This window comes from Mus caroli, unplaced genomic scaffold (genome assembly GCF_978045245.1).
Source record: "Mus caroli unplaced genomic scaffold, Mus_caroli_1 scaffold_17, whole genome shotgun sequence".
Classification (NCBI taxonomy): domain Eukaryota; kingdom Metazoa; phylum Chordata; class Mammalia; order Rodentia; family Muridae; genus Mus; species Mus caroli.
This window is the reverse complement of record NW_028227272.1, coordinates 41,350,018-41,373,647: the sequence shown is the minus strand read 5'-3', so window position 1 is coordinate 41,373,647 and position 23,630 is coordinate 41,350,018. Positions and strand designations below refer to the sequence as shown.

At 41.4% G+C, this 23,630-nt stretch overlaps 1 protein-coding gene across 4 annotated transcripts in view; it reads right to left on the bottom strand.

Moving 5' to 3' along the window:
* Positions 1 to 23,630, bottom strand: part of Spice1 (spindle and centriole associated protein 1) — a 42,137-nt gene that overhangs the window by 10,707 nt on the left and 7,800 nt on the right. Inside the window, exons 1-12 of one of the 4 annotated variants that reach the window (XM_029470657.2) lie at positions 23,289 to 23,384; positions 22,632 to 22,679; positions 22,192 to 22,299; positions 21,462 to 21,622; positions 20,887 to 21,030; positions 13,404 to 13,506; positions 12,475 to 12,581; positions 11,344 to 11,468; positions 4,772 to 4,911; positions 4,410 to 4,550; positions 3,843 to 4,108; positions 1,893 to 2,024 (exon numbers count right to left, since the gene is read on the bottom strand). In XM_029470657.2, the coding sequence (XP_029326517.1) occupies positions 1,893 to 2,024; positions 3,843 to 4,108; positions 4,410 to 4,550; positions 4,772 to 4,911; positions 11,344 to 11,468; positions 12,475 to 12,581; positions 13,404 to 13,506; positions 20,887 to 21,030; positions 21,462 to 21,539 (1,236 nt within the window). In that variant the 5' untranslated portion in view covers positions 21,540 to 21,622; positions 22,192 to 22,299; positions 22,632 to 22,679; positions 23,289 to 23,384. Of the gene's footprint in view, positions 1 to 1,892; positions 2,025 to 3,842; positions 4,109 to 4,409; positions 4,551 to 4,771; positions 4,912 to 11,343; positions 11,469 to 12,474; positions 12,582 to 13,403; positions 13,507 to 20,886; positions 21,047 to 21,461; positions 21,623 to 22,191; positions 22,300 to 22,631; positions 22,680 to 23,288; positions 23,385 to 23,630 lie in introns of those variants that run through there. The other 3 variants (XM_029470658.2, XM_021184779.3, XM_029470660.2) reach the window with 3 other exon arrangements.

The following is a 23,630-nucleotide window of genomic DNA, read 5'->3' as shown; positions in this document are numbered from 1 at the left end:
TCCTACAACATACATGGCAGCTTCATCTTTTAAATCCAAATCCCAGACTGCACAATTACCTTTGGCTTTTTCCCTCACGTCCTTTCCTTCGCTCCATTTCCAATGCGTTTGGTTGACCTTCAAAATACACTTTGAATTTGCTCCATCTGTATACCATTTCCCACTTCTGCTCTGGGCCACTCTGCTATTCCCTATCTGAATCAATCTCACAATGCCTAGATGTACTCTACTACCATCCCTAGTTCTATCCTCAAACTGTAGTCTGAGACAACACAGTGATTTCACAGGGCCACCAGAGAACAGCTTCAATTCTCAAGAGAAAGCAGTGAAGACACCGACTATGCAGCATCAGTCAACTATTAACTGGAGGCAATTCAGTTTGAAAATAAGATTTCATTATATTCTTTTTGGTAGTTTAATATCTTCTTAGGCAAGCATGGCAGCACCCGTCTGCATTTCTATCATGCAAGAAGTTGGAGGATCACAAAGCCAAGGCCACATTAAGCTACATACATAGTGAGACCCACTCTCAAACAGTAACAAGAAAGACAACCAAAAAGTCATCAAATCTTCTGATTGCTGGTTTTCTGGAAGCAGCTATGTTTAAAAACGTTTTGGGTAGAAACACACTGTGGAATAAGAAACAAGGACAATGATGTCCAATATAACTAACTCTAAGGATAGTTATACAGAATCAGAAAAGTACACATACCTCACTGATAAATAACTGTAGTCATTTAAGAACAAAATAAATATATGACTCTTCATTTCTACATATATATTAAGTATTTATAAATATTAATTAGGTATATTATTGTTAAACAGCTCCTAAGTGGTTAGAGCTGGAGTCAGGGGACACTAAGTGGCCCACCAAAGGCAGCCCTCTCTGCTGGAGTCCAGCAGTGCAGCCCTCTCTGCTGGAGTCCAGCAGCACAGCGCGGTGAAGTAGTCTTCAGGTGGCAGTTAACCCAGCAGAGCACAGTGATGCTCAGTAGCTCAGACAACCTTCTAAGACCTAAGCCACACCATGACTCTTCTCTTCAGTGGCTCTCCACGTCGTTTGCCTAATTCTTTAAGCTTAGCATGCAAAGAGTCCTAAGGAGGTAAGGCTATGGCTCAGTCAGTCAAGTGCTCACCACACAAACACAAGGACCTGAGTTCAAGTCCCCAGCTCCAATGTAAAATGCTAGGTACAGCAGCACATGTTTATAGCACCAGTGTGGGGGCAGAGACAGGTAGATTCTTAGAGCTCACTGGCCAGAGTCCAGTCAAACTGGTGAGCTTCACATTCATGGGGACCCCAACCTCAAAAAGTAAGATGGAGAGTGACTGAGGCTGACACCAACATCAACCTCTGTCCTCCACACAGACTTGTACATACACATGAGTACCTATAGTCACACAATGCATACAAAGAAAGAATATTTAAAGAAGCACGCAAGCAGTCAGTGTTCTAGAAAGGATATTATATGCCTTTTTATAGAGTCACCAAAAGCAATCACAAAGAGTATCTAATACCAGTGCAGAAGGGTTCAAAGGCTGTCATCCTTTCCTCTAATACCCTTTCCTCTAAAATGACAACTGGCTACCAGAACACTCCTTCACACTTTAAATGACCACGGTATTGATAGGTATTGAAATGTAGATCCTGCTATCCTCACTCCACAGCATATTTCTTAGAAATAGCAAACTTATCCTATGTATTATATGCAGCTTATGTTTTGACTACAGAACCCTGGCATAACAAACATTCATTACTACCCACTGCTGCTGCCAACGTGACAGGTAGTCACATCAGAGCAGCTAAGCCACCCGCAGCTCCAGGAGAACCTTACATGCATGTAGACATGCTCACTATCAAACATGGAGCCTTTGGGAGGGCACGTGAATACCTGCATGGTACTATTCTCTTCTCTGAGGGAAAGGATTTCAGCTGTCAGGGCATCAATGAGCTCTCGGTGATCACCTAACATCTGTTCCAGCTGCTGCCTTGTCTCTACTTCTTTCCGAAGTTGGGTTTCACTCTGCAAAAGACAAGAAGAAAAATAAACTCCCACCAGTAGGATCACATACTGACAACTACACTTCTCCACAGACAAGACAGCAAGGACACTTACAGAGAAGCAACAACCATGACAAGATAGCAAGGACACTTACAGAGAAGCAACAACCATGACAAGACAGCAAGGACACTTACAGAGAAGCAACAACCATGACAAGATAGCAAGGACACTTACAGAGAAGCAACAACCATGACAGCGATGAGACTTAAAACTTTCACCAGAAGGCTACATTTAACTCATAAAAATGTACTTTTTTTGTTCTAGTTCCATGTTAAAGAACTACTTTTTTTTTCATTTAGAAAGTGAAGGGCTGTGCATGCATACAGAGTGAACACTCATTGGTATCTGATCACGACAGTGAGCTACATGGAAACAAGCAGGCTGGTTACAAGTTAGGAATGAGAATTAGGCTTTTCACTACACTCTTCTGTATGCTTCTATTTCATGCTGTGTGATATACTGCCAATCAAAAACTGATTGTTAAAATATAATTTAAAACAGGTACTATATTGACTACTTCTATGAACTATCATAGCTTTGAAAGTACGTGAGCAGTTACAAGGCACATGTCATAGGCCTGCTGTGGTTCCTAAGCACTAGCACACTTTCAAGGACTCCAGACTAACTGGAAAAGAATCCTGGGAGGTGGGAGGATAACAGGAGAGAGTGGGGTGACAGTAATCAGACTATACTGTGTGTGTGTGTGTGTGTAAAATTATCAAAGAACACGCTGAAGAAAAGATAAAAGGGGAGAAGGAACCTACTAGCTATGATACTGTTCATATCATAAAAAGCACTGTGAGGGGGTTAAATAATCACATAATATGTGTCTACTGACAGCACAGAAACCTTTCATTATAAGGCAGTTTGACGAAAACAACCCCAGATGACACATCAACCACAGTGGTACAGCTACTGCTTAAAGTAAAAGTTTCTTAACATTTTTGTCATATTTGTTCAACATATTTAAGCACATAAGTAAACTGTATGTAGATGTTTTAATGTCTGCATGTACATGTGTGTGAGGGTGTACATGCATGGAAACCTCAAGTGCCACTCTCAGAAATAAAGGCAGGGGCTCTCTCTCACTGACCTGGAGTGGAGCTTGCCAATTCTAGACTGGCTGGCTCAGGAGCCCTGAGGAGACCACCATCATCACTTCCCCAGAATTTTTGATTTGGGGATTAAACTCAAGTACACATGCTTTCAAACCAAACACTTCAGCAGCTGAGCTATCTCCTTGGATCCTTTAGTAGACCTTATAGAAAATTAAAATGTCCTACTAATTCTATACCACCTAAGGACCGATTATTATTTAGTAGCAAACAATTCCTTATTTTATAAAATTATTTTCACAATAAGATGACAACTCCCATTCTACAGAGACCACAGCTTTCCTGCCTATGAACTTTACAGATTACAGGCAAAGCGGCTCTCCCAGCAGAGCTGACACAGGAGCAGCAGCCAACAGAGGAAATCGACATAGCAAAGCTATAGCTAACAGTGCTATTTAACCCAAAATACCCAAACAGTAAGACTTACAACTGGCATAAGATATGACTTTATCCATAGCAACATCAGCAATATTTACCTAACCATATATCTAATGATAGAGGGGGACTACAAGCATAAATTTTACTAGATATACTAAAACTGAGTAAAATAAAAATATTCAAATTTAACTGTCCTTACTTAGAGGTTGCAATAAATTAAGCAAGGAGAAACCAATCTACATATACTTTTGCCTGAAGAGAGGATTCCCATAACCTGCACCCTTACCTCTTTAAGGTATCGAACCAGGCGGCAGAGAGAGCTCACCAGGGACAGGGTGAAGCCCGTGAGTCCCTGACCACCCTGCAGCCCCGTGACCTCACGCCCTGTGCACCGCTCATACTCTTCCATCTCGTGCTCCACTTCATGGATCATGTGTTTGAGAACATCCAGGCTGGAGCCAGTGCTACTTGGTCTGTCTGCAGAGGCTGTGCTGGAGGACAGCATGTTTGTCTTCGGCTTGGAGGCAACACGCATATCTTGTTTTCTTTTCACTGAGGATGACAAAAGTCATTCTACTTCAAAACCAGGAAGATCATAAGTACACATTTACCAAAAAAAGTTTTGATTGTTCACATTTTTTAAAAAGAAGTTACCACGATCTTTATAACACAAACCTACAAAATTTGAAACACGGTTGTATTATCTATAGCTAACATAACATTCTGTGACACTGTGTGGGACAGAAGGGGTTTCTTAGCTTCCCCTCATCAGACTCATACTTAAAGACAGCCAGTTGGCCCAGCTGAGAGGACATGTGTAACAACTCATCTGGGTAAAGTGGGAGGCGAGCACCTTTAGCTAGCAGCGGCTTTTGCTTCCTTGTGTTTAGCACCTGTCCCAGGTAGCTGGAGCTGGAGTCTACAGGCTCAGCAGACTCCTCAGGCTGAGGCCCAGCCTGGATTCTCTTGACAGCATCCGTTGCATTCAGAGCAGCTGGAAAGGAAGAGCACAGCAGAAAGCATTTCAAGAGAATAAGCTTTCTCTAAAAACAGTTCCACTAATAGAGTCATCAGGATTTTAATCACCATATAGAGACTCCAAAAGTTAAGTTTGAAAACTACTGTGTTCAAAACAAACAACAACAACAACAAAACAGACGAACAAGCAAACCTAAGCAAGTCTGCTACTAGAAATACAGCAAAGGAGGAACTAGCCTTTCTGATCCTCTGCCGAGAGCTCCGAGGACGGAGATCCTGGAGGAGTTCTTTGTGACTGGGTAGCGATTTTCTGTTGAATATCAGTCCACAGTTGATTGATTAACTGGGAATTCTCTTCCTTTAGTTGGTGAAGAAACCTATAAATTATGGGACAATTAGAATAAATAGGTGCTATCATTTAAACTGTCCAACTGTTCATGTGTTTGCTTTACAAGTTTTTAGACATTCACAATTTAAAAAAAACAAAAACAATGTTACCGACTTTATCTGACAAGACAATGTGGTGATTGAATGATAAATGTCTCCCATAGGTGTATATATTCACATTTTAGTCCCCAGCTATTGGTGCTGTTTGGAAAGATTGTGGAACCTTTATGAAAGGTGATTTTGCAAGAGTAAGTCTGTCACTGGGGACAGAATAAGGCTTTTAGTCACCCTGCCCCGCTTCCTCCTCCTACGTTGTGCTTCCAGACTGCCAATACAATGTGACAGGCTGGCCTCCTGCTCCTGCTCCTGGGCCATGCCTTCCCTGTCACAGTGGACAGCATCCCCTCTGCAACTTGAAGCCAAAATAAACTCACTCTTCCTTAGGCTGCTTTGGTCTGAGTCTTTTATCATAGCAACAGAATGATGCTAATACAGAGGAGTAAGAAGCCAAAAGGCCTATCATCTTAGGAAAGAAAACAGTCCATCTGCCTTCCAGTTTCTATGGTCCCATGGCCCCTAACACAATAGTGTTTGCCTTTGTATATATAGTCTCACCCTTCTTTCTCTCTCTAAAGTAATTATTTATCTATGGTTCTGCCCTTATAGTTTCTCTTCCCTTCAGGAGAGCCAGTGTCTGCAGAGCAGACAGTTTGCTCATATTGAAGAAAATGTTTTGCACCAGAAATGGGGCAGGAGTCAGAAGAGGAGCCTAAGGACTTAGGATGTGGAAGCCCTTTCATGGCAGAGCTTAGCCTTATCCACAGATGTTATTGTCACTGACAATGCTGATACTTCATTTCTTACTTAAATCGAGACTTAAGAAGTGGGAAGACAGATAATAGAAACAAATGTCTACCATCTCATGAATGAATGTGTAAATGTGGTGTAGCTATTCAACGAAATACTATTCAGCCAGAGAAGGGAATAGAACATTGCTTTATGTTACAATGTGAAAGACACCAGACACAAGAGACAGCACATTGCAAAATCTCTATATGACATGTCTAAGTAGGCAAATCTATAGGGTAGAAAATATATCAGTGGTTATTCAGTACTAAAGGAGTTGGACGGAAATGACCTTTCTTTCTGAGGTGATGAAAATATCGACTGCAATGGTGACAAAATGACTATAAATGTTCAAATACTGAATTATAAATAAACAGGCTATGTATCTATGAACTATAAATCAAAGTTTTAGAAATTAAATAGGAAATAAATATTCTAATTAAGCCACTCCATAAACCTCAGATTCAAGCAAACTATTAAGCAGCACATTAGAACACCATTTGCTAAGAAAAGTGTATCTAGCAAAAGAGCCATGATATGAGCCTTGCAGAGGGGAAAAGTGACGAGAAAAGACCCTTTGTAATACAACACCAGCAGCTTTAAGTCCAACCTTTAGGAATAATATCAGAAGAATGCTCTACAAATTAGAAAAATAAACACATTCTTACACTTACATTACCATCTCTAACACTGATGCTTCCAAGAGTCAGGCTACACTGCAGCCACAAATATAATGAACACCATCACAGTAGGCTAAAAGCTGCAAAACAACACCTGTAACCCAATCCATAGAGTCTATGAATGCAATCTTACCACACAAAAAGGGGATTTTGCAGATATGATCAAGCTAAAGGCCAGGAGTTAGGGACATGTTCATAAATTACTGAGGGGTGCCTTAACTTCAAAATATGTGCATCCATAGAGAGTAAGGAAGATCTGATTCACAGGGTGAAAACAGAGACAGAGCCTGCACTGTCACAAGTCACAGACCAACCAAATGCCACCAAAGGGGAAAGGGAAAGCAAAGATTCTTTTCTGGGGCTCTCCCAGAGTGCAGAATGGCTCTAAACACACCTCATTGCAGCCTAGTGAGACATATTTCAGATCTCAAACCTATAGACACAAAGAATCTGTGTTGTCTTAAGCTGGCAAAGTTTTGTTACTTTGTTATAACATCATCAGAAAACTAATAGGGACTATGACTTGAGTAGAGTGCTGGTGTAGACACCGCTGAGCAGTGAGTAACTAATAGGGACTATGACTTGAGTAGAGTGCTGGTGTAGACACCGCTGAGCAGTGAGTAACTAATAGGGACTATGACTTGAGTAGAGTGCTGGTGTAGACACCGCTGAGCAGTGAGTAACTAATAGGGACTATGACTTGAGTAGAGTGCTGGTGTAGACACCGCTGAGCAGTGAGTAACTAATAGGGACTATGACTTGAGTAGAGTGCTGGTGTAGACACCGCTGAGCAGTGAGTGCCTTGGGAGTAAGAAGGATTTCTACGTAAATGACAGAAGAAGCCTGCATGGTCTTAAGTGAACTACTGATAGAAATGTAGATGTCAGTAATTCCTCTGATGAAGACACCAGAAGAGGTGAGGTGCACTGCAGAGACCCCAAAATGAATTCCCATAGCGTAAGTAGAAAGTTGACAGAAATATGACTGTCAACAGAGCTTCTAGTCTCAGAGTTCAGGACATTAAGAACATGCTGTTAGACTGCAGGCCAGCCGATGGTTGGGTGGTAGAAGTCTTAGTATAGTAGTATACAAAGTAGAACTTTGTAAGTGACAAACCAAGAAGTTTTGCTGAAGAGACTGCAAAGCAAAGTGATAAGGATCCAACAGAGAAAGAAAAACTGAGGGTAGACGAATAAGCAAGAGGAGTCAGGGTTAAGGCTTCAGCTCAGGGGCAGAATGCTTGTCTGGTATACTTGAGGCTCAAGTTCAATCTCTAGCACTGGGAAAAAGAAAAGGGATTAGGACTTGAAATTTTGAGAAAGGTTGGGGCTGCAGATCTCAAAAGATAGCTAAATTACCAGACCTGCTCCTAGGAAAGCGCACTCTGGAGAGGAGCACACATGTGCTGCCAAGTGCTCACCAGTCTGCAGGGTGAGCGAGAGGTAATCCCTGCATCTCCTCAGCCATCTCAGAAGGAAAAAGAGAGAGATCATCACGGAAGGACTCATGAGGACCTCTCGCCTACCATGTAAAACACAGACATCCATAAGAGCTCTTGAGAGTGTTTTAACAGCAGAAGTATTGCTGGCTTGGACTGACATGATGGAATAAAGAATTGGTGCCAGATTCCTAAATTTTACAGAGAGGAGTAAGTTGATAAAGCTACCCAACAACAAACACGAGCTGTCTATCTTCCAGACATAAGGATGAATGACCCCAAGACTAGAGCTACAGATGTTTGTACCGATTTAAATCCACAAACACAGGGGCCAAGGGGAAAGCTTCAGAAATAGTGGGCAGAGCTATGGACCTTGAGGTTGAAGACTCGGGCCAGAGATGTCTGTTAATTAAAAGCTAAAATACAACTACAATATGGGGAGAAACACCGAGCAATTCACTTGAACAGTCAGTATGCAAAGAAAAAACTCAAAAACACACAGCTGGCAGCAAGGATTAAATAAGAACAGTACTGACCGACTTACAAGAGGCTCATACACAAAGGTAGCATCACAAGAGAACTATGATCTTCCTGAATACCAAGACTTTCTAAAGCACAACAATGGACACACAGGAAAGAGATAGTGTACAAGCTTATAGCCCTAGAGGGGTCAGAACCGGCAGTTGTGCCAGCCAGCTTCACAGTGAGATCAAATCAGCCACCAAAAGGACAACAGTAATCACAGTACAAAGAACAGAACCATGAGTGACATGGTTCAGCTGACACTGAACACACCGACTGTATGAACTGCTGTTACTGCTTACCTTACCAATTAGAATTTCTAAATTGACTATGGAGGCCATATCCACTGCACTGCATACAAGGAACACAAAGAATATGAAACAACTGCAAAAGGCAAATACAGATAATCAGAAACAAAAAGTAGAGGTTTTATTCCCTATCTCACACAAAATAGATTGTACCAAAAGCCAATGAATATGACAATAGAGATCATGATGCTAAAAGCCATCGATCAAAATAAAGATAAAGCATTTATAAATAAACACATTCTATAAGCACAGCAGTCACTTTACAGGAAAGGATACATTAAACTTTCAAGTATTTATTAAAACAATAAATATGAAGAAAAACAAAAGCATACTAAAACTAGAAGTCTTTAATACATCACTATCAGAATACAATATGGCAAAATTAAGGAAGGAGACAGAAGAAATAAGACATAGTCAGCTAGACAGGCATTATGATGTGCACACAGAACACTAGACCTTCCAATAGACCCAATGCCTCTGCTCAAGCACACACAGAACACTCACAGACTAGCTCACAAAGAAAGCGTCACCAAGTTCCACCAGCAGATGGGGAGATGACAGGGCAGAGCCTGAGCCTAGTGTGGCTGAACTACACAGGACAGGAGGCTTCTAGAGCGTTGCTGGGTTTTATCTTTAACTCTCAGCAAAAGAGGGAGGGAGGAACCGACTGAAATGACCTTATTTCTCAAATAATCCACTTATTTTTATGAAATACCAAAAAAGTACTGCAGTCCTCAAGAAGTTATAAAAGCAAAACAAGAGAAAGCACAAGAAGGGAAAAGGGTAAACTGAGGAGGGAGAGATCAAACTATAAGCTCAACTTGGTAAGCCAGAAGCCTGATTCTTTGAAAAGTTAAGAAACTAGACTGTAAGCAATGCGATCCTAAGAGAGGATGACCAAAAGAAATGATGGGAGAGTCTGACACACAAGCCCCAACACACCCCAACACCAAAACATGCATCTATAAAACAGAGCACAACAGAGACATCTACTGTGCTACTATTTTATACAGCCCTGTAATTGATACACAAAAGAAGAGGAGAAATTTGAGGAGGTGTAAGATGCAGGAACCATAAGCATCTTTCGTAGATGATGCTAAACCCAGGAACTGGAGAACTTCTGTCAGAACTAACTTGCCTAGGATTCAGTGATGCAGCTGGCCACTGAGCTGAGACAGAAACACGGATGACTGATAAGCTGGAAGGCACAGAGGAAAGGTATCTAGGATGGAGCTCAGGGAAGACTCCTTACCCCCTCCCACAGGGCCCTCAAATCTCCAGCCACACAGAGATATAAAAGACATCGTGGAAGACAAAGAAATTAAACAAGAAACAATATTTACGGATAAAATGAGCAAGGAGCACACACTATGTAAGAAAAATGTCAAAGCACTCCTCAAAAACAAAAAGCACACTTTTTAACAAAGGGGAAACGTTACATCATAACAGAAAGTACCAGTAAGTTTTATGAAGTTAAACAAATTGATACTAATTTTCATATAAAAATAGATTAAAATTATTAGGAACACCCTAAAATTTTAAGAAACGCCATAAGGGAGGTGGGTATGGTGGCACACACCTTTAATCACAGCACTTGGGAGGCAGAGGCAAGCCATTCAAGACCAACCTGGTCTACATAGCAAGTTCTAGAACAGTCAGGGCTACATAGAGAAACCTTGTCTCAAAACAAACAAACAAATAAACAAAAAGAACAAAGAAAGAAAAGCCATAGGTATCTATAAAGCCTACAAGTCCTCTCTAAACAAAACTCTGTGGCACTCCAGGAGACTGGAGAAAAGAGGCCAGCGCCACTAGAAGAGCAAGTCCACACTCAGATGGGGACTGTGACAATGGGACAAAAGGGAGGTCTTTCCTAATAGTTTAAGGGCATAGATGTGTATCTCATCCTGTGTACCAAAAAACAAACTGTAACTGTAAGAGATTAAACCTCAAACGCAATGGCACACTTCCTAGAAAAAAATTTGAGAAGTGCTCTGTACCCTGGGCTTGGGCATGAACTTCAGTTCTTCATAAAACAGAACTCAACAATTTAAAGCAAAATTATACAGTGCTTATGCTTTAAACCTCAAGTTCCACTTCTAATAATTTTTCCTAAATATGGACTTCAAATACTATAAAAATATGAAGATATTTACTATAGTGTTTTTGTTACTACAAAGAACTAGCAATAATGTAAATGGTCATGTATCCAGGAGAGTGGCCAGTCAGCTGGCACTCAGTTTACAGCCCAGCTCCTTCACTGTGCTGTAAAAACAAAGCAAGTGACCCCTAAAACCTTACAGAAGGCTGTGAGCTGACTTTAGGTCATAGCTGGTGACAAATTCAAATACAGCATTGCCATTTTTAATGTGTGAAACAGAGGAAGTGAGATATATATTTATATATCTGCTTTACTTATGGAAAGAAGTACAGGAGAAATAAAAACCTTTTTATACTCCTACTACAACTCTTAAAACATTACAGAACAATTTTAAACATTTAGATAAAACTATACACCCAGCTGGTTCTTTTATTGCTGGTTTATTTTTAAGGAATAATGCAATAAGCACACACTTTGAATACTCCGGGAACACTGGCCGAGCCTGTGTACCCGTGGGACACACGTACCTCTCTGTACTCCTGTTAGAGTGCTGGCTGAGGGAGTTAGGCAATTCACTCTCGCTGTCTTCTGACTGGCTGTGAGCAGTGCTCTGCTGCCCTGCATCGTCAACATCGTCGACTTCATTAAGAGCCTACCTCAACAGTAAAACAGCACAAGTGATATGCTCACCCATCATAGGGCATTAGTCATAACAGGCATTTTTCCTCCTAAGGTTAACACCCTCATGTGTGCAAACCACCAAACTCTCTCAGTCTTCTACTATCCTAATTATCTTCAGCTGCTTGCTTGCTTCAGCTATCAGTATTTGAGTGTAAGAAAGCCTGTTTCTTCTTACCCCACCTTGATACATTATCTCCTGTTTGTCTTATGTTTTTTATTTAGCCCATGCTAACCCAATATATTATGTATCTAATGCTGGCCCCAAATTCGCAACTACTTCTGTCTCAGCCTTTCTAAAGCTATGGGCTCCACCAATCTCTTTAAAGATTCATCTCCAATTCTGCACCCACCATCAATGCTCTGCAACTTGGCTTGTGTCCTGCCACTCCACTCAAGATACTTTCTACAAGGTGGAGTTCAGCTTGCTTACTCCTCCACAGACAAACTGGTCTTTCCCTCATTACACCGTACGCATCCCTTTGTTCCCTTCCTAACAGCTTAGAGAAGGATGGCACATGCACAAGGAATTCAGTCCAGAATCCAAAACACACGCACAATAACACGCAATAAAATGGGGGTGCATGCTTTTCACTTCAGCACTGTGGAGGCTCCTTGCCAGTCAAGCTAGGCTTAGTGGGTGAACTCCAGACCAATGAGAGACCCTGTCTCAAAGGAGGAGGACAGTATTCCTGAGGTTGTCCTATGACTTCCACATGTGCACGCACGCACACACACACACACACACCAAATACTGAAGTATACACTCATCCTTCAAATTCATATCTTATCTTCTTGGATGTTCTATTTTTTCTCTAGCTCATCTTTCCCAATCTTTGTTAGTTTCTTTTTGTACTGTCTCTTTATAGCTGACAGGACAATGGTTGACATTTAAGCGTTTAAAATGTTTTCCGAGATGCCTGTTATCAAGCTGAACTTCATTTCAGCATGGGCACTTGGTTGTGAGTACAATGGACTACCTGAGGCTCTATGATTGATTCATTAAGAATAGACTGGGTGACAGGGTCTTGATTTATTCCAGTGTGGCTCTGTGAGGAATCTGGAGCCCTTGTTACATTTGGAAACCCTGCAGAGGAACAAACACAAGTCATCACGATTTTATTTCATCTGCTTGAAGAGGCTTCACTATTTCTATACTGCCACAGGCTCCCTTCACCTCAGAGAAATTCCAAACAGCAGCTCCACTTACATGGATATGTACCAGCCACATCTAAACTCACTTTTACCTTCACAAAACTCCACGAGATAGATTTTATTATTTACAGGCCAACAAACTGAAACTTGGAAAAATTAAGTAATTAGCCCAGTTATGCTAGTAAATGGGTGATGTAGGATTCAAACGTCCCACTAAAAATAAATCATATGTTTCTAAAAGATTAAACAAGTTATATTCCATTATGATTAATAATGCTGGAGCCGAGAATAGTGATACATGCCTTTAATGCCAGCACTTAGGAGTTAAGAGGAAGGAAGATCAGGAGATCAAGCCAGTCTCGGCTACATGGATTGTGAGGGTGGAGGGCAGGGATAATCCTATGTAACTAAAGAAAAGCAAAGTTTCTTTTGGCAAGAAACTGAAGTTGCTTTAGATTTTAAGCTAGGCTTCCTCAAACTACAAGTAAATGCACATATTTTAATTATATGGTAACTTAATAAGCTGAAAGTTGAGCCATGTTTTGCAGTTACAAAATGCTGTACTTTACACTGTATGTTAGTAGATAGTTCCTTTAATTGAGTAACTTGTAATACTCCTATAAACAGCAAGTGAATTATGATTCTTGGCTCTTCATACACCAGCCAGCTAGACAATGCAGCAGGAGCATGACTCCTGATAACAGAGTGAATTCCTCTACTCCCTCAGGAGCTGTGTTTCTGAGAGAACGCTTACCTGTGCGCTTACGAGGAACATCAGCAAACAGACCTTTGGCTGCAGCCATCAGATGATCGGACTTTTCCAGCACATCCTGCGTCAGGTATTGATCAGAGAGAATCTACACATGTGTTAAGAAAAATACTGATTAGAGAAAAATAGGCTTACTTATCAAATTACTAAGGAAAAAGAATAAGGGAAGGTACTAAACATGACATTTTAAAAGTTTAATTTTCAATCCTTATAGGTTGTGGTTGCTAAATTTCCTCTTAACCATGGGCCATGACCATCCTAAATCCCTCCAATGACAATATCCTTAGATAACAGTAGGTGAGACTACTACAGAAATTAGTAGCTTGAAAAAATACGTATTACATTGTGATCTGGTGCACACACATGCACACACAAACACACACACACATGATCAGATATATACACACATACAAGGACTTTAATGTACAAAAAACAAAGCCATATGCTACAGATGAGTCAACTCTGCCTACCGCCACCAGATGGCATTCTTGAGCTGAAAGGAATCTTAAAATCAAGACAGCTCCTTTTCTAACCCTGACTCAAATCAATAAAGCATCTAGTACCAAACACGCTGACTGGAATTTCTCTGTAATAGAGAAAGCCACATCACATGACAATTACTATTTTACAATACAGAAATGTAAGTAGTAGCATTCTTCTGCTATCCTTTCTGCCATGGCCAAATGGGCCGGCTAGGTCAGTTAATGAGACTGCATTTGCACCTCCACAGAGTAACTTTAGAACTGCAAAGGCCAAGAGCACACACGGTACAGAATACTGGGCTTAGGGCCACACTAGAAATAGTAAATAAACTCTAACCACTTTACTTAGTTTCCTACTACGTCAATGGCGCACAGCACGGGTTTTACTTGAGACCTGATTATAGTTGACACCAGGCATCAATGTAGTTGTTAATAAGATTGTTTTTCCACTTAAATGCTCTGTCAGCTCCATGACTTTACTTTGACAGAGGGTGTGTGGTGGTTTGTCTATGCTTTGCCCAGGGAGTGGCACTAGTAGGAGGTGTGGTCTTGATGGAGTAGGTGTGGCCTTGTTGGAGGAAGTGTGTCATTGTGGGGAGTGAGCAATGAGACCCATCTCCTAACCATGTGGGAGACAGTCTTCTCCTAGCAGCCTTCAGATGATGATGTAGAATTCTCAGCTCCTCCAGCACCATGCTTGCCTAGATAGATGCTGCCCTGCCCCACCTTGATAATGGACTGAACCTCTGAACCTAACCTGCAAGCCAGACCCAATTGAATGTTGTCCCTTATAAGAGTTGCCTTGGTGATAAAAACTGCATGGTACTGGTATAGTGACAGACAAATAGACCAATGGAATAGAATTGAAGACCCAGAAATGAACCCACACACCTATGGTCACTTGATCTTCGACAAGGGAGCTAAAAACATCCAGTGGAAGAAAGACAGCATTTTCAACAAATGGTGCTGGCACAACTGGTTGTTAACATGTAGAAGAATGCGAATCGATCCATTCCTATCTCCTTGTACTAAGGTCAAGTCTAAGTGGATCAAGGAACTTCACATAAAACCAGAGACACTGAAACTTATAGAGGAGAAAGTGGGGAAAAGCCTTGAAGATATGGGCACAGGGGAAAAATTCCTGAATAGAACAGTAATGGCTTGTGCTGTAAGATCGAGAATTGACAAGCGGGACCTCATGAAACTACAAAGCTTCTGCAAGGCTAAAGACACCATCAATAAGACAAAAAAACCACCAACAGATTGGGAAAGGATCTTCACCTATCCTAAATCAGATAAGGGACTAATATCCAATATATATAAAGAACTCAAGAAGGTGGACTCCAGAAAGCCAAATAACCCCATTAAAAAATGGGGCTCAGAACTGAACAAAGAATTCTCACCTGAGGAATACCGAATGGCAGAGAAACACCTGAAAAAATGTTCAACATCCTTAATCATCAGGGAAATGCAAATCAAAACAACCCTGAGATTCCACCTCACACCAGTCAGAATGGCTAAGATCAAAAATTCAGGTGACAGCAGATGCTGGCGAGGATGTGGAGAAAGAGGAACACTCCTCCATTGTTGGTGGGATTGCAAGCTTGTACAACCACTCTGGAAATCAGTCTGGCGGTTCCTCAGAAAATTGGACATAGTACTACCGGAGGATCCAGCAATACCTCTCCTGGGCATATATCCAGAAGATGTCCCAACCGGTAAGAAGGACACATGCTCCACTATGTTCATAGCAGCCCTATTTATAATAGCCAGAAGCTGGAAAGAACCCAGATGTCCCTCAACAGAGGAATGGATACAGAAATTATGGTACATTTACACAATGGAGTACTACTCAGCTATTAAAAAGAATGAATTTATGAAATTCCTAGCCAAATGGATGGACCTGGAGGGCATCATCTTGAGTGAAGTAACACAATCACAAAAGAACTCACACAATATGTATTCATTGATAAGTGGATATTAGCCCAAAACTTAGGATACCCAAGATATAAGATACAATTTGATAAACGCATGAAACTCAAGAAGAATGAAGACCAAAGTGTGGACACTGTGCACCTTCTTAGAATTGGGAACAAAATACCCAGGGAAGGAGTTACAGAGACAAAGTTCGTAGCTGTGATGAAAGGATGGACCATTTAGAGACTGCTGTATCCAGGGATCCATCCCATAATCAGCTTCTAAACGCTGACACCATTGCATACACTAGCAAGATTTTGCTGAAAGGACCCAAATATAGCTGTCTCTTGTGAGACGATGCCGGGGCCTAGCAAACACAGGAGTGGATGTTCACAGTCAGCTATTGGATGTATCACAGGGCTCCCAATGGAGAAGCTAGAGAAAGTACCCAAGGAGCTAAAGGGATCTGCAACCCTATTGTTGGAACAACATGATGTACTAACCAGAACCCCGGAGCTCTTGTCTCTAGCTGCATATGTATCGAAAGATGGCCTAGTCGGCCATCACTGGAAAGAGAGGCCCATTGGACTTGCAAACTTTATATGCCCCAATATAGGGGAATGCCAAGGCCAAAAGAATGAGAATGGGTGGGTAGGGAAGTGGGGGGCACTATGGGGGACTTTTGGGATAGCATTGGAAATGTAATTGAGGAAAATATGTAATAAAAATATTAAAAATCAAAAAAAAATAAAATAAAATAAAATGAAAAAAAAAGAAGGAAAAAAAATTAAAAAAAATAAACTGCCCCCACTTTGCTGAAAAAAAAAAAAAAAGAGTTGCCTTAGTCATGGTGTCTCTTCACATCAATGAAACCCTAACAGGGGAATGCCTTAAAAACAAAAAGTGGTAAATTCTTCAAATTATCAATAGGAAATAAGCTGTGTTATTTTTCTAACACGGTAACAACCATGCCTCTGTATCAGGGATATGCCTACAGTCCTATCACATCCATTAGATACAGACAACACAAACACAGAAAAACTTAATGACTGAAACAAAATACGCTCATGCTCTTTGATCCTTAGTTTTCTTTTCTTTCTTCCCCCAGTACTTGAGAGTAAACCCTGAAACACCCTAGGTAAGTGCTCTAACGCTGAGCTAAAGCACCAGCCCTTAACTTAGTGTTTCTGTTAATAACTACCCCAACAAACAAGCCCGTACCCCAAAACACAATGAAGACTATCTGCTGGATTATTTATCATGCCAAGGTAAGACGCAATCTGAGTGTCACACACTACTACTTATCCCTAATACTGCCCTTTAATAGCACAACTCCTAAGTTCCTGGTGGTGGTGGTGGTGGTGGTGGTGGTGGTGGTGGTAGTGGTGGTGGTGGTGAGTTTTTGACACAGGTTTTTTTCTATAACAGCCCTGGCTGTCCTGGAACTTGCTTTGTAGACCAGGCTGGCCTCAAACTCACAGAGACCGACCTGCCTCTTCCTCCTGGTGATGAGTGCTGGGACTAAAGGCATGGGCCACAATGCCTGAGCCGACTCCTGCATTTTAATCAAGGAAGCAGCTCAAGTTCCAACCCATCTTTGAATACTGGATCCTCCAAGCAATAATGTCCTGGAGAACAGCACACAGTGCCAATGGCTGGCATAAAAGGAGTAGCAGACACTCTCTACTTCCACTTGCTGTTGCCCTGCATACAACTGAAGGACACTGTAGCAGCCACCCTGTGTTCAGGATGCTGAAGTCACATGCTGAAGAACTGCAGGACCCTCTACCAGCTACCTCTGAGCTCTCCACAAGAGAACTAAATCTGTGTTTTGTTTAAGTTACTATATTGAGTTCTTTTATTCCCAGAAGCTAAGTGTCCACAAATAAAACAATAATAAATTATGGCAAATCTACATCCAAACCTAGACATTAAAAAGGTAAATTTATTTCTAACTACTGACTTTCAAGATACACTGGCATATCAATAGAATCTAAGCACCACCTCCACCCTACAGGGATGTCATAGTGTGTGGATACACTGAAAACCTGTATAAGCTAGTGATGCTTCGAGGGTAATTAAAATACATATTCTACTGTCTTATGAACCAAATTTCTACCTTTGGTGAATATCTTCCAAGTCCATACAATTAAGAGCTTAGGAAGTGTGACTTATAATGGATATACATAATAAACATATAACAAATCAACATGGCTATGGCTACAGTAGAAACTGACAAAGGCAGAAAGTAGAGGAATAATCTTACTAACCTGTTGACACTGGGTATTAATTACAGTCAGACCTCAAGTAAAGCCACCACTTTGCCTTCTCCTACTGAGTCTCCGCCACATTCCTCGGAGCAGATTGTTCATGAGACCAAAGATCACTGTACTAGCCTTACTAAGTAAGACAGTAGAAGAAAACATCTAAATCTCACCAAAAGCTACGGTTCTAACACCCTGCAGAACACAAAAGCACACGGGGAACTGGGGAAACCTCCCCCACCTCGCTTCACTAACTCTGAATCTTAGCGTTGAGGCACAGTGGTTCCCCACCCTCCTCAGGAGCATCTTGGCCATGATGAAGTCTCATGTGCAGTCCACAGATAAGACCCTTCACCTGTCCCCTCGTTACTCTTCTTGTCCCCCTACTTCTCCTACATTTAGTACTTGTATGAAAAGCTACGGGAGCTGCAGAGATGGCTCAGTGTTTATCACAGGTTAAGAATGCTTATGGCAAAAATAAATAAAATAAAATGGAGGCTGGAGAGATGGCTCAGTGGCTAAGAGCATTGACTGCTCTTCCAGAGGTCCTGAGTTCAATTTCCAGCAACCACATGGTGGCTCACAACTCTCTGTAATGGGATCAGATGCCCTCTTCTGGTGTGTCTGAAGAAGTGTACTTCTACAGTGTACTCATATACATTAAATAAATAAATATTTTTTTAAAAAGAATGCTTATGGCTCTTGCCGAGGCTGGAGTCCCAGCACCCATCCAGTGACTCAGAATTCTCTGTGACTTAGTTTCAAGGAATCTCACAGCCTCTTCTGACCTCCACTGGCACCAGACACACAGACACAAAAACATGCATACAGACAGACAGACAGGCAGACAGACAAACATGCAGGCAAACACCCTTATACAAAAAAGAAAACAAATGAAACTAAATCTTCAAAAATTAAAAGGAAAAGAAAATTAAAACTAGAAAAAGAAAACCTCCCAAAGAGGGTCTCGAGGTCAGATCTGCGGTTTTAGGCTGTTCGATGAGAATTAACACGTGTGCATAACTGGCCCACGATTATAACATGAGAAGTCGTATTCTCTGATCCACTGTTCCTTTGTCATGTCTTATAAACATTTATTTGGGAGATACAGTTTTCCTCGATGCAGATTTCTCTAAGAACTCTAAGGAACTTCTCAAAAGGCAGCCTTTGGCTTAAAGCCACGGTGAAAGGTCACGCAGATGGCAAGCACTGTACGCTAACCCGGGGTAAGGAGCCACACGCACGACACATTCCTTTACTAGGACTGCAGGTCAAGCAAAAAAGGCTGCTCTACTGTAGCTCCTTTTGGCTTGACACACTGTTCACCCTACATATCTGATTGCTTCTTTAAACACCCAGGCAGGCAAAAGGTTAAGCCAGAGGAAAATGGCTTAAGACCTAGGTAAACAGGCATACAAAAGTATCTGATTTTATTTCATTTTTGCCAGGTAATTCTACTATGCTGTTGAACTGAGACATAATTACAGAAGTTTACAGATACATAGTACTAATTATTTTGCCCAAGACTGTGGTAATCTCTTTAAAAGCAGGACTGGAAAGATGGCTCAGTGGCTAAGAGTACCAGCTGCTCTTCTAGAGGACTCAGGTTCAATTGTCAGCACCCACATGGCAACTCGCGATTGGCTGCAACTGCAGTTCTCAGGGATCTGACACCTTCTTCTGGCACATGCAAGCAACATGGTACACAGACACACATGAACACAAAATGTCATATAAGGAAATTAAGAAAACAATTTAAGTATTATGCAATTAAACTCTCATAACAACACAGCCAACATGTTAAGGATATATAGCTAAGCTAATGTAAGGAAAATGATGTTACAAATCTGTAGGAAAATGGATAGAACTGAAAAATACGACATGAAGTTAGGCAACCCAGATAGATGAGAACTGGATATGCTTGCTCATGTGTGAATCCTGGCTTCTACTTAATTAATTATGGGTATCTAGGTGGGAGTAAGTGTGTATAGAAGTCAAAACAGTTTCTTATGGGGCCATGAAACTGGCGAAAGGGGTGGGAAGAACATATGATATGAAATGAAACTCGAAATGCTGGAGATAGCAGATTCAGTGGGAAGGGGAACGGTGGGAATGGGGGAGGGGAGGAGTCCAAGCATCTACAACTTAGTCTGAGGACAGTGGCAGGAGGAACTGCTACTTTGTATGCTACTTTTTGAAAGGTTGAAAGAGAAAAAGAGAGGAAAAACAAACAAACAAACAAACAAAAAATACAAACAAACCCAGGCCAAGGAGTTATATCATTTAAGGCTACAGAGTTAATGAGTTGTGGATAGAACATTTAAAGCAGCAAAGTAGACCCCACCCATCCTGCTGCTCTCTGCACTAGGCTCCACCCATCCTGCTGCTCTCTGCACTAGGCTCCACCCATCCTGTGCTCTCTGCACTAGGCTCCACCCATCCTGTGCTCTCTGCACTAGGCTCCACCCATCCTGTGCTCTCTGCACTAGGCTCCACCCATCCTGTGCTCTCTGCACTAGACTCCACCCATCCTGCTGCTCTCTGCACTAGGCTCCACCCATCCTGCTGCTCTCTGCACTAGACCCCACCCATCCTGTGCTCTCTGCACTAGGCTCCACCCATCCTGTGCTCTCTGCACTAGACTCCACCCATCCTGCTGCTCTCTGCACTAGACCCCACCCATCCTGCTGCTCTCTGAAGAGTCTCCCAAACAGCTCACTGTGCAAGGTTGTGTAAGAACTAGAGTCTCTCCACTGAAACCAATCCAAGAGAAAAAACTCTAAAGACAGTGGATTTTCGCAATACCTCCTTCATGATAAATAACTTTCTTTTTTCAAGACTTGAAGTTTCTGGCTTCTGCTTCTTCCATTTTCTCTTCAAAGCTTTTTCTTGAAGTTCCCAGTGCACCAATGCTCTATTCTTTGACTTGTGCATCTCATGACGGCGCACCTATACAGAAGGAAAACTGTAAAGAAATGCTTTCAGTAACAAAGACATTGCCTGCTCCTATGTAAGACCACTTACACTAGTTCACCACTCCCTGTTCCTTTATGGTTCAGTATGTGTGTGCACGAGTGTGTGCATGTGTGTACATTCATAGCTAACACTTTCATAGCCTAAGGTTTCAAAATGATCTAAGAAAAAAGTATTGAAAACTTGGAGGTCTATCTTAAAGACATACAAAAATATTAACTTCTACTTCATTGGTACAGACTACCAAAACACCTACTGTTCTTTAACTCACAAGTTAAAACTCATGCAATGAGTGCTAAAATATCAAATAGTGGTCAACACTGACACTTCACACATGATGTAAAGGGTACAAAATCCACCTAAGTCAGCTTTGTTAAAGCACACCCCTTTCACAATAACTGCATTACTTCTAAGTCAATGGTGTACTGTTTGTATAGCTCTGAAGTGGTTTCATGCGGAACCGAGGTCACAGATGATGTAGACATCCAAGGAAGGAGAGTTCCTGAGGCAGAAGAGACAGGAGCCAGAGCTCCTAAAAGAATTGGAAGGGAAGAGTCCACGGGGGTGACTGAGGAATAAAAGTAGATATTTGTCTTTACAAATACGCTAGTGCTCAGAACTGAAAATATGAACAAAACTTGGGTCATCTAATAAAGTTATAATCATGCAGACATGCACACTACCAAAGGACTAACAATCAAGAATTGTGAGCATGCATATCAGAATCACAATGAGATAGTACTTTATACCCAGCAGGAGAATTAAAATTAAAAGGTGACAATAATGGGGTGTGTGACCTGGAAGCTCCACACACACTGGTGGAATTTAAGACAGGTGAGCACTTTGGAAAACAGTTTGGCAGTGATTTATAAGAGCCAATATGGATGCATGACCTAGCCATTCTATTCCAGATACACACACAGCTGCCTGCATATGCTCACAAAGACTTGTACATGAAAATCCGCTATGGTATTACTTCATAACAGAAAAGAAGCAGAAATACAACTGACAGATAAATCTAGAGCTGCCATTCAATGGAATACTGACTTACAATAGTAAGGAACGAAGCAGAGATACAGACTATAACATGGATGAATCTACAAAATATGCTAGACAAAGAGGCTATAAATAACAGACCACATCCTGTAGTCCATCTGAAAGAGCAATCAAGGCTAGGCAAATCCACGGAGACAGAAAGATTAGCCACTGTCGTGGGCAGGCTAGCCAGGGCTACATAGCTCAAACCTGTCGTGAAAGTGATAGCAATGACAACAATGGTAAAATGCTGAGGATACGTCCAGACCGGAAGTGCAGACAGAGACCACAGGTGATTCTAGGTAAGTGACAGGACTACAGACCAAAACTCCTGAGTAGAATTCTAACAGTGGCTGATAAGCCTTAGTAAAATCAAAAATTCTACAGGATATGTATCCTTTTAGGTTTTATACAGACATGAACAAGATTAACTGTAACTAAACAAGTCCCAAGGAGTGACGATGGTTTCTGTTCTGCAGATTAGAAACCAGATACCAAATAAGATACAGAAAGCAGGATTGAACTTTCAGTGGTCAACTTACCAGATCTTCAGGAGTTGCCCGGTGAACTGTTAGATCATTCACGGTATTCTTTAAAAAGAAGAACAGAGTGAGCTTTTTAAAAGTTTCCTTATAAATTTCTAACAGTTATTCAGTTTCAGTAGCTGTAAATCGGTTCAGAATCCTAAGGGCAACAGTCCTTTGTCCCCAGAAGCCAGTACTGTCACTACAACATTAAAACAGATTACCTTTCAGTATCTTCTAGAAAGAAGGCTATTTTTTAGGTGTTACACTGGAAATAAGGCTCTATTATTTTAAAACAAGGAATAAAAACAGGGCGCATATTGTGAGTAAACTTAACTGAAGTGACAGTTTCCAGAGACTAGGAGTCCATGAGGCAACTGGAAAGCATTTTAACAATGAAATTGTGCTCACTATGGCAAGCTGCAGAGGCACTTTTTTGGGGGATAGAGTCTCAGTCTCACAAAAGCTCCAACTCTTGCAAAGAACTAGAAGTTATCACCCTTAATCCTGTACACTTAAAGGAGAACGGGGCAAATATTCTGCTGTTCCCTCCAAGACCAAAACCATGCCCAGAAACCCACCTGACCCTACTTGAGCCTGAGCGCCACCCCAGCCACACTGGACAGGAGTACTGAGGCCGCCCTCCAGAACACGCTACAGTGGGCCCAGACTCACATCCCATTCTTGCCTCACTGCAGCTTTCTTCTTTACTTTCAGAGTTTTTCTTCCACCTCCCCGGGGACCAAAGCGATTCACTCTGATCAATGACATCTGAAAATATTAATTTTTTTAAATAAAGGTTAAAGTAATAATTATGCATCATGGGCACATCTATAGGACAAATGAAACCATTCTCAGAATATCAGGAGAATTTGGTCATGATGAAAGGAATAGGCTCCCTGAATGCTTGGCTTTCTCATTTTACAGTTAATACTAAAGCAAAGCCAATAACCACAACAAAAAGGTTTTAAATAACAAAACCTTTTGCTCAATAAAGAACTTGATAAATATAGAAAG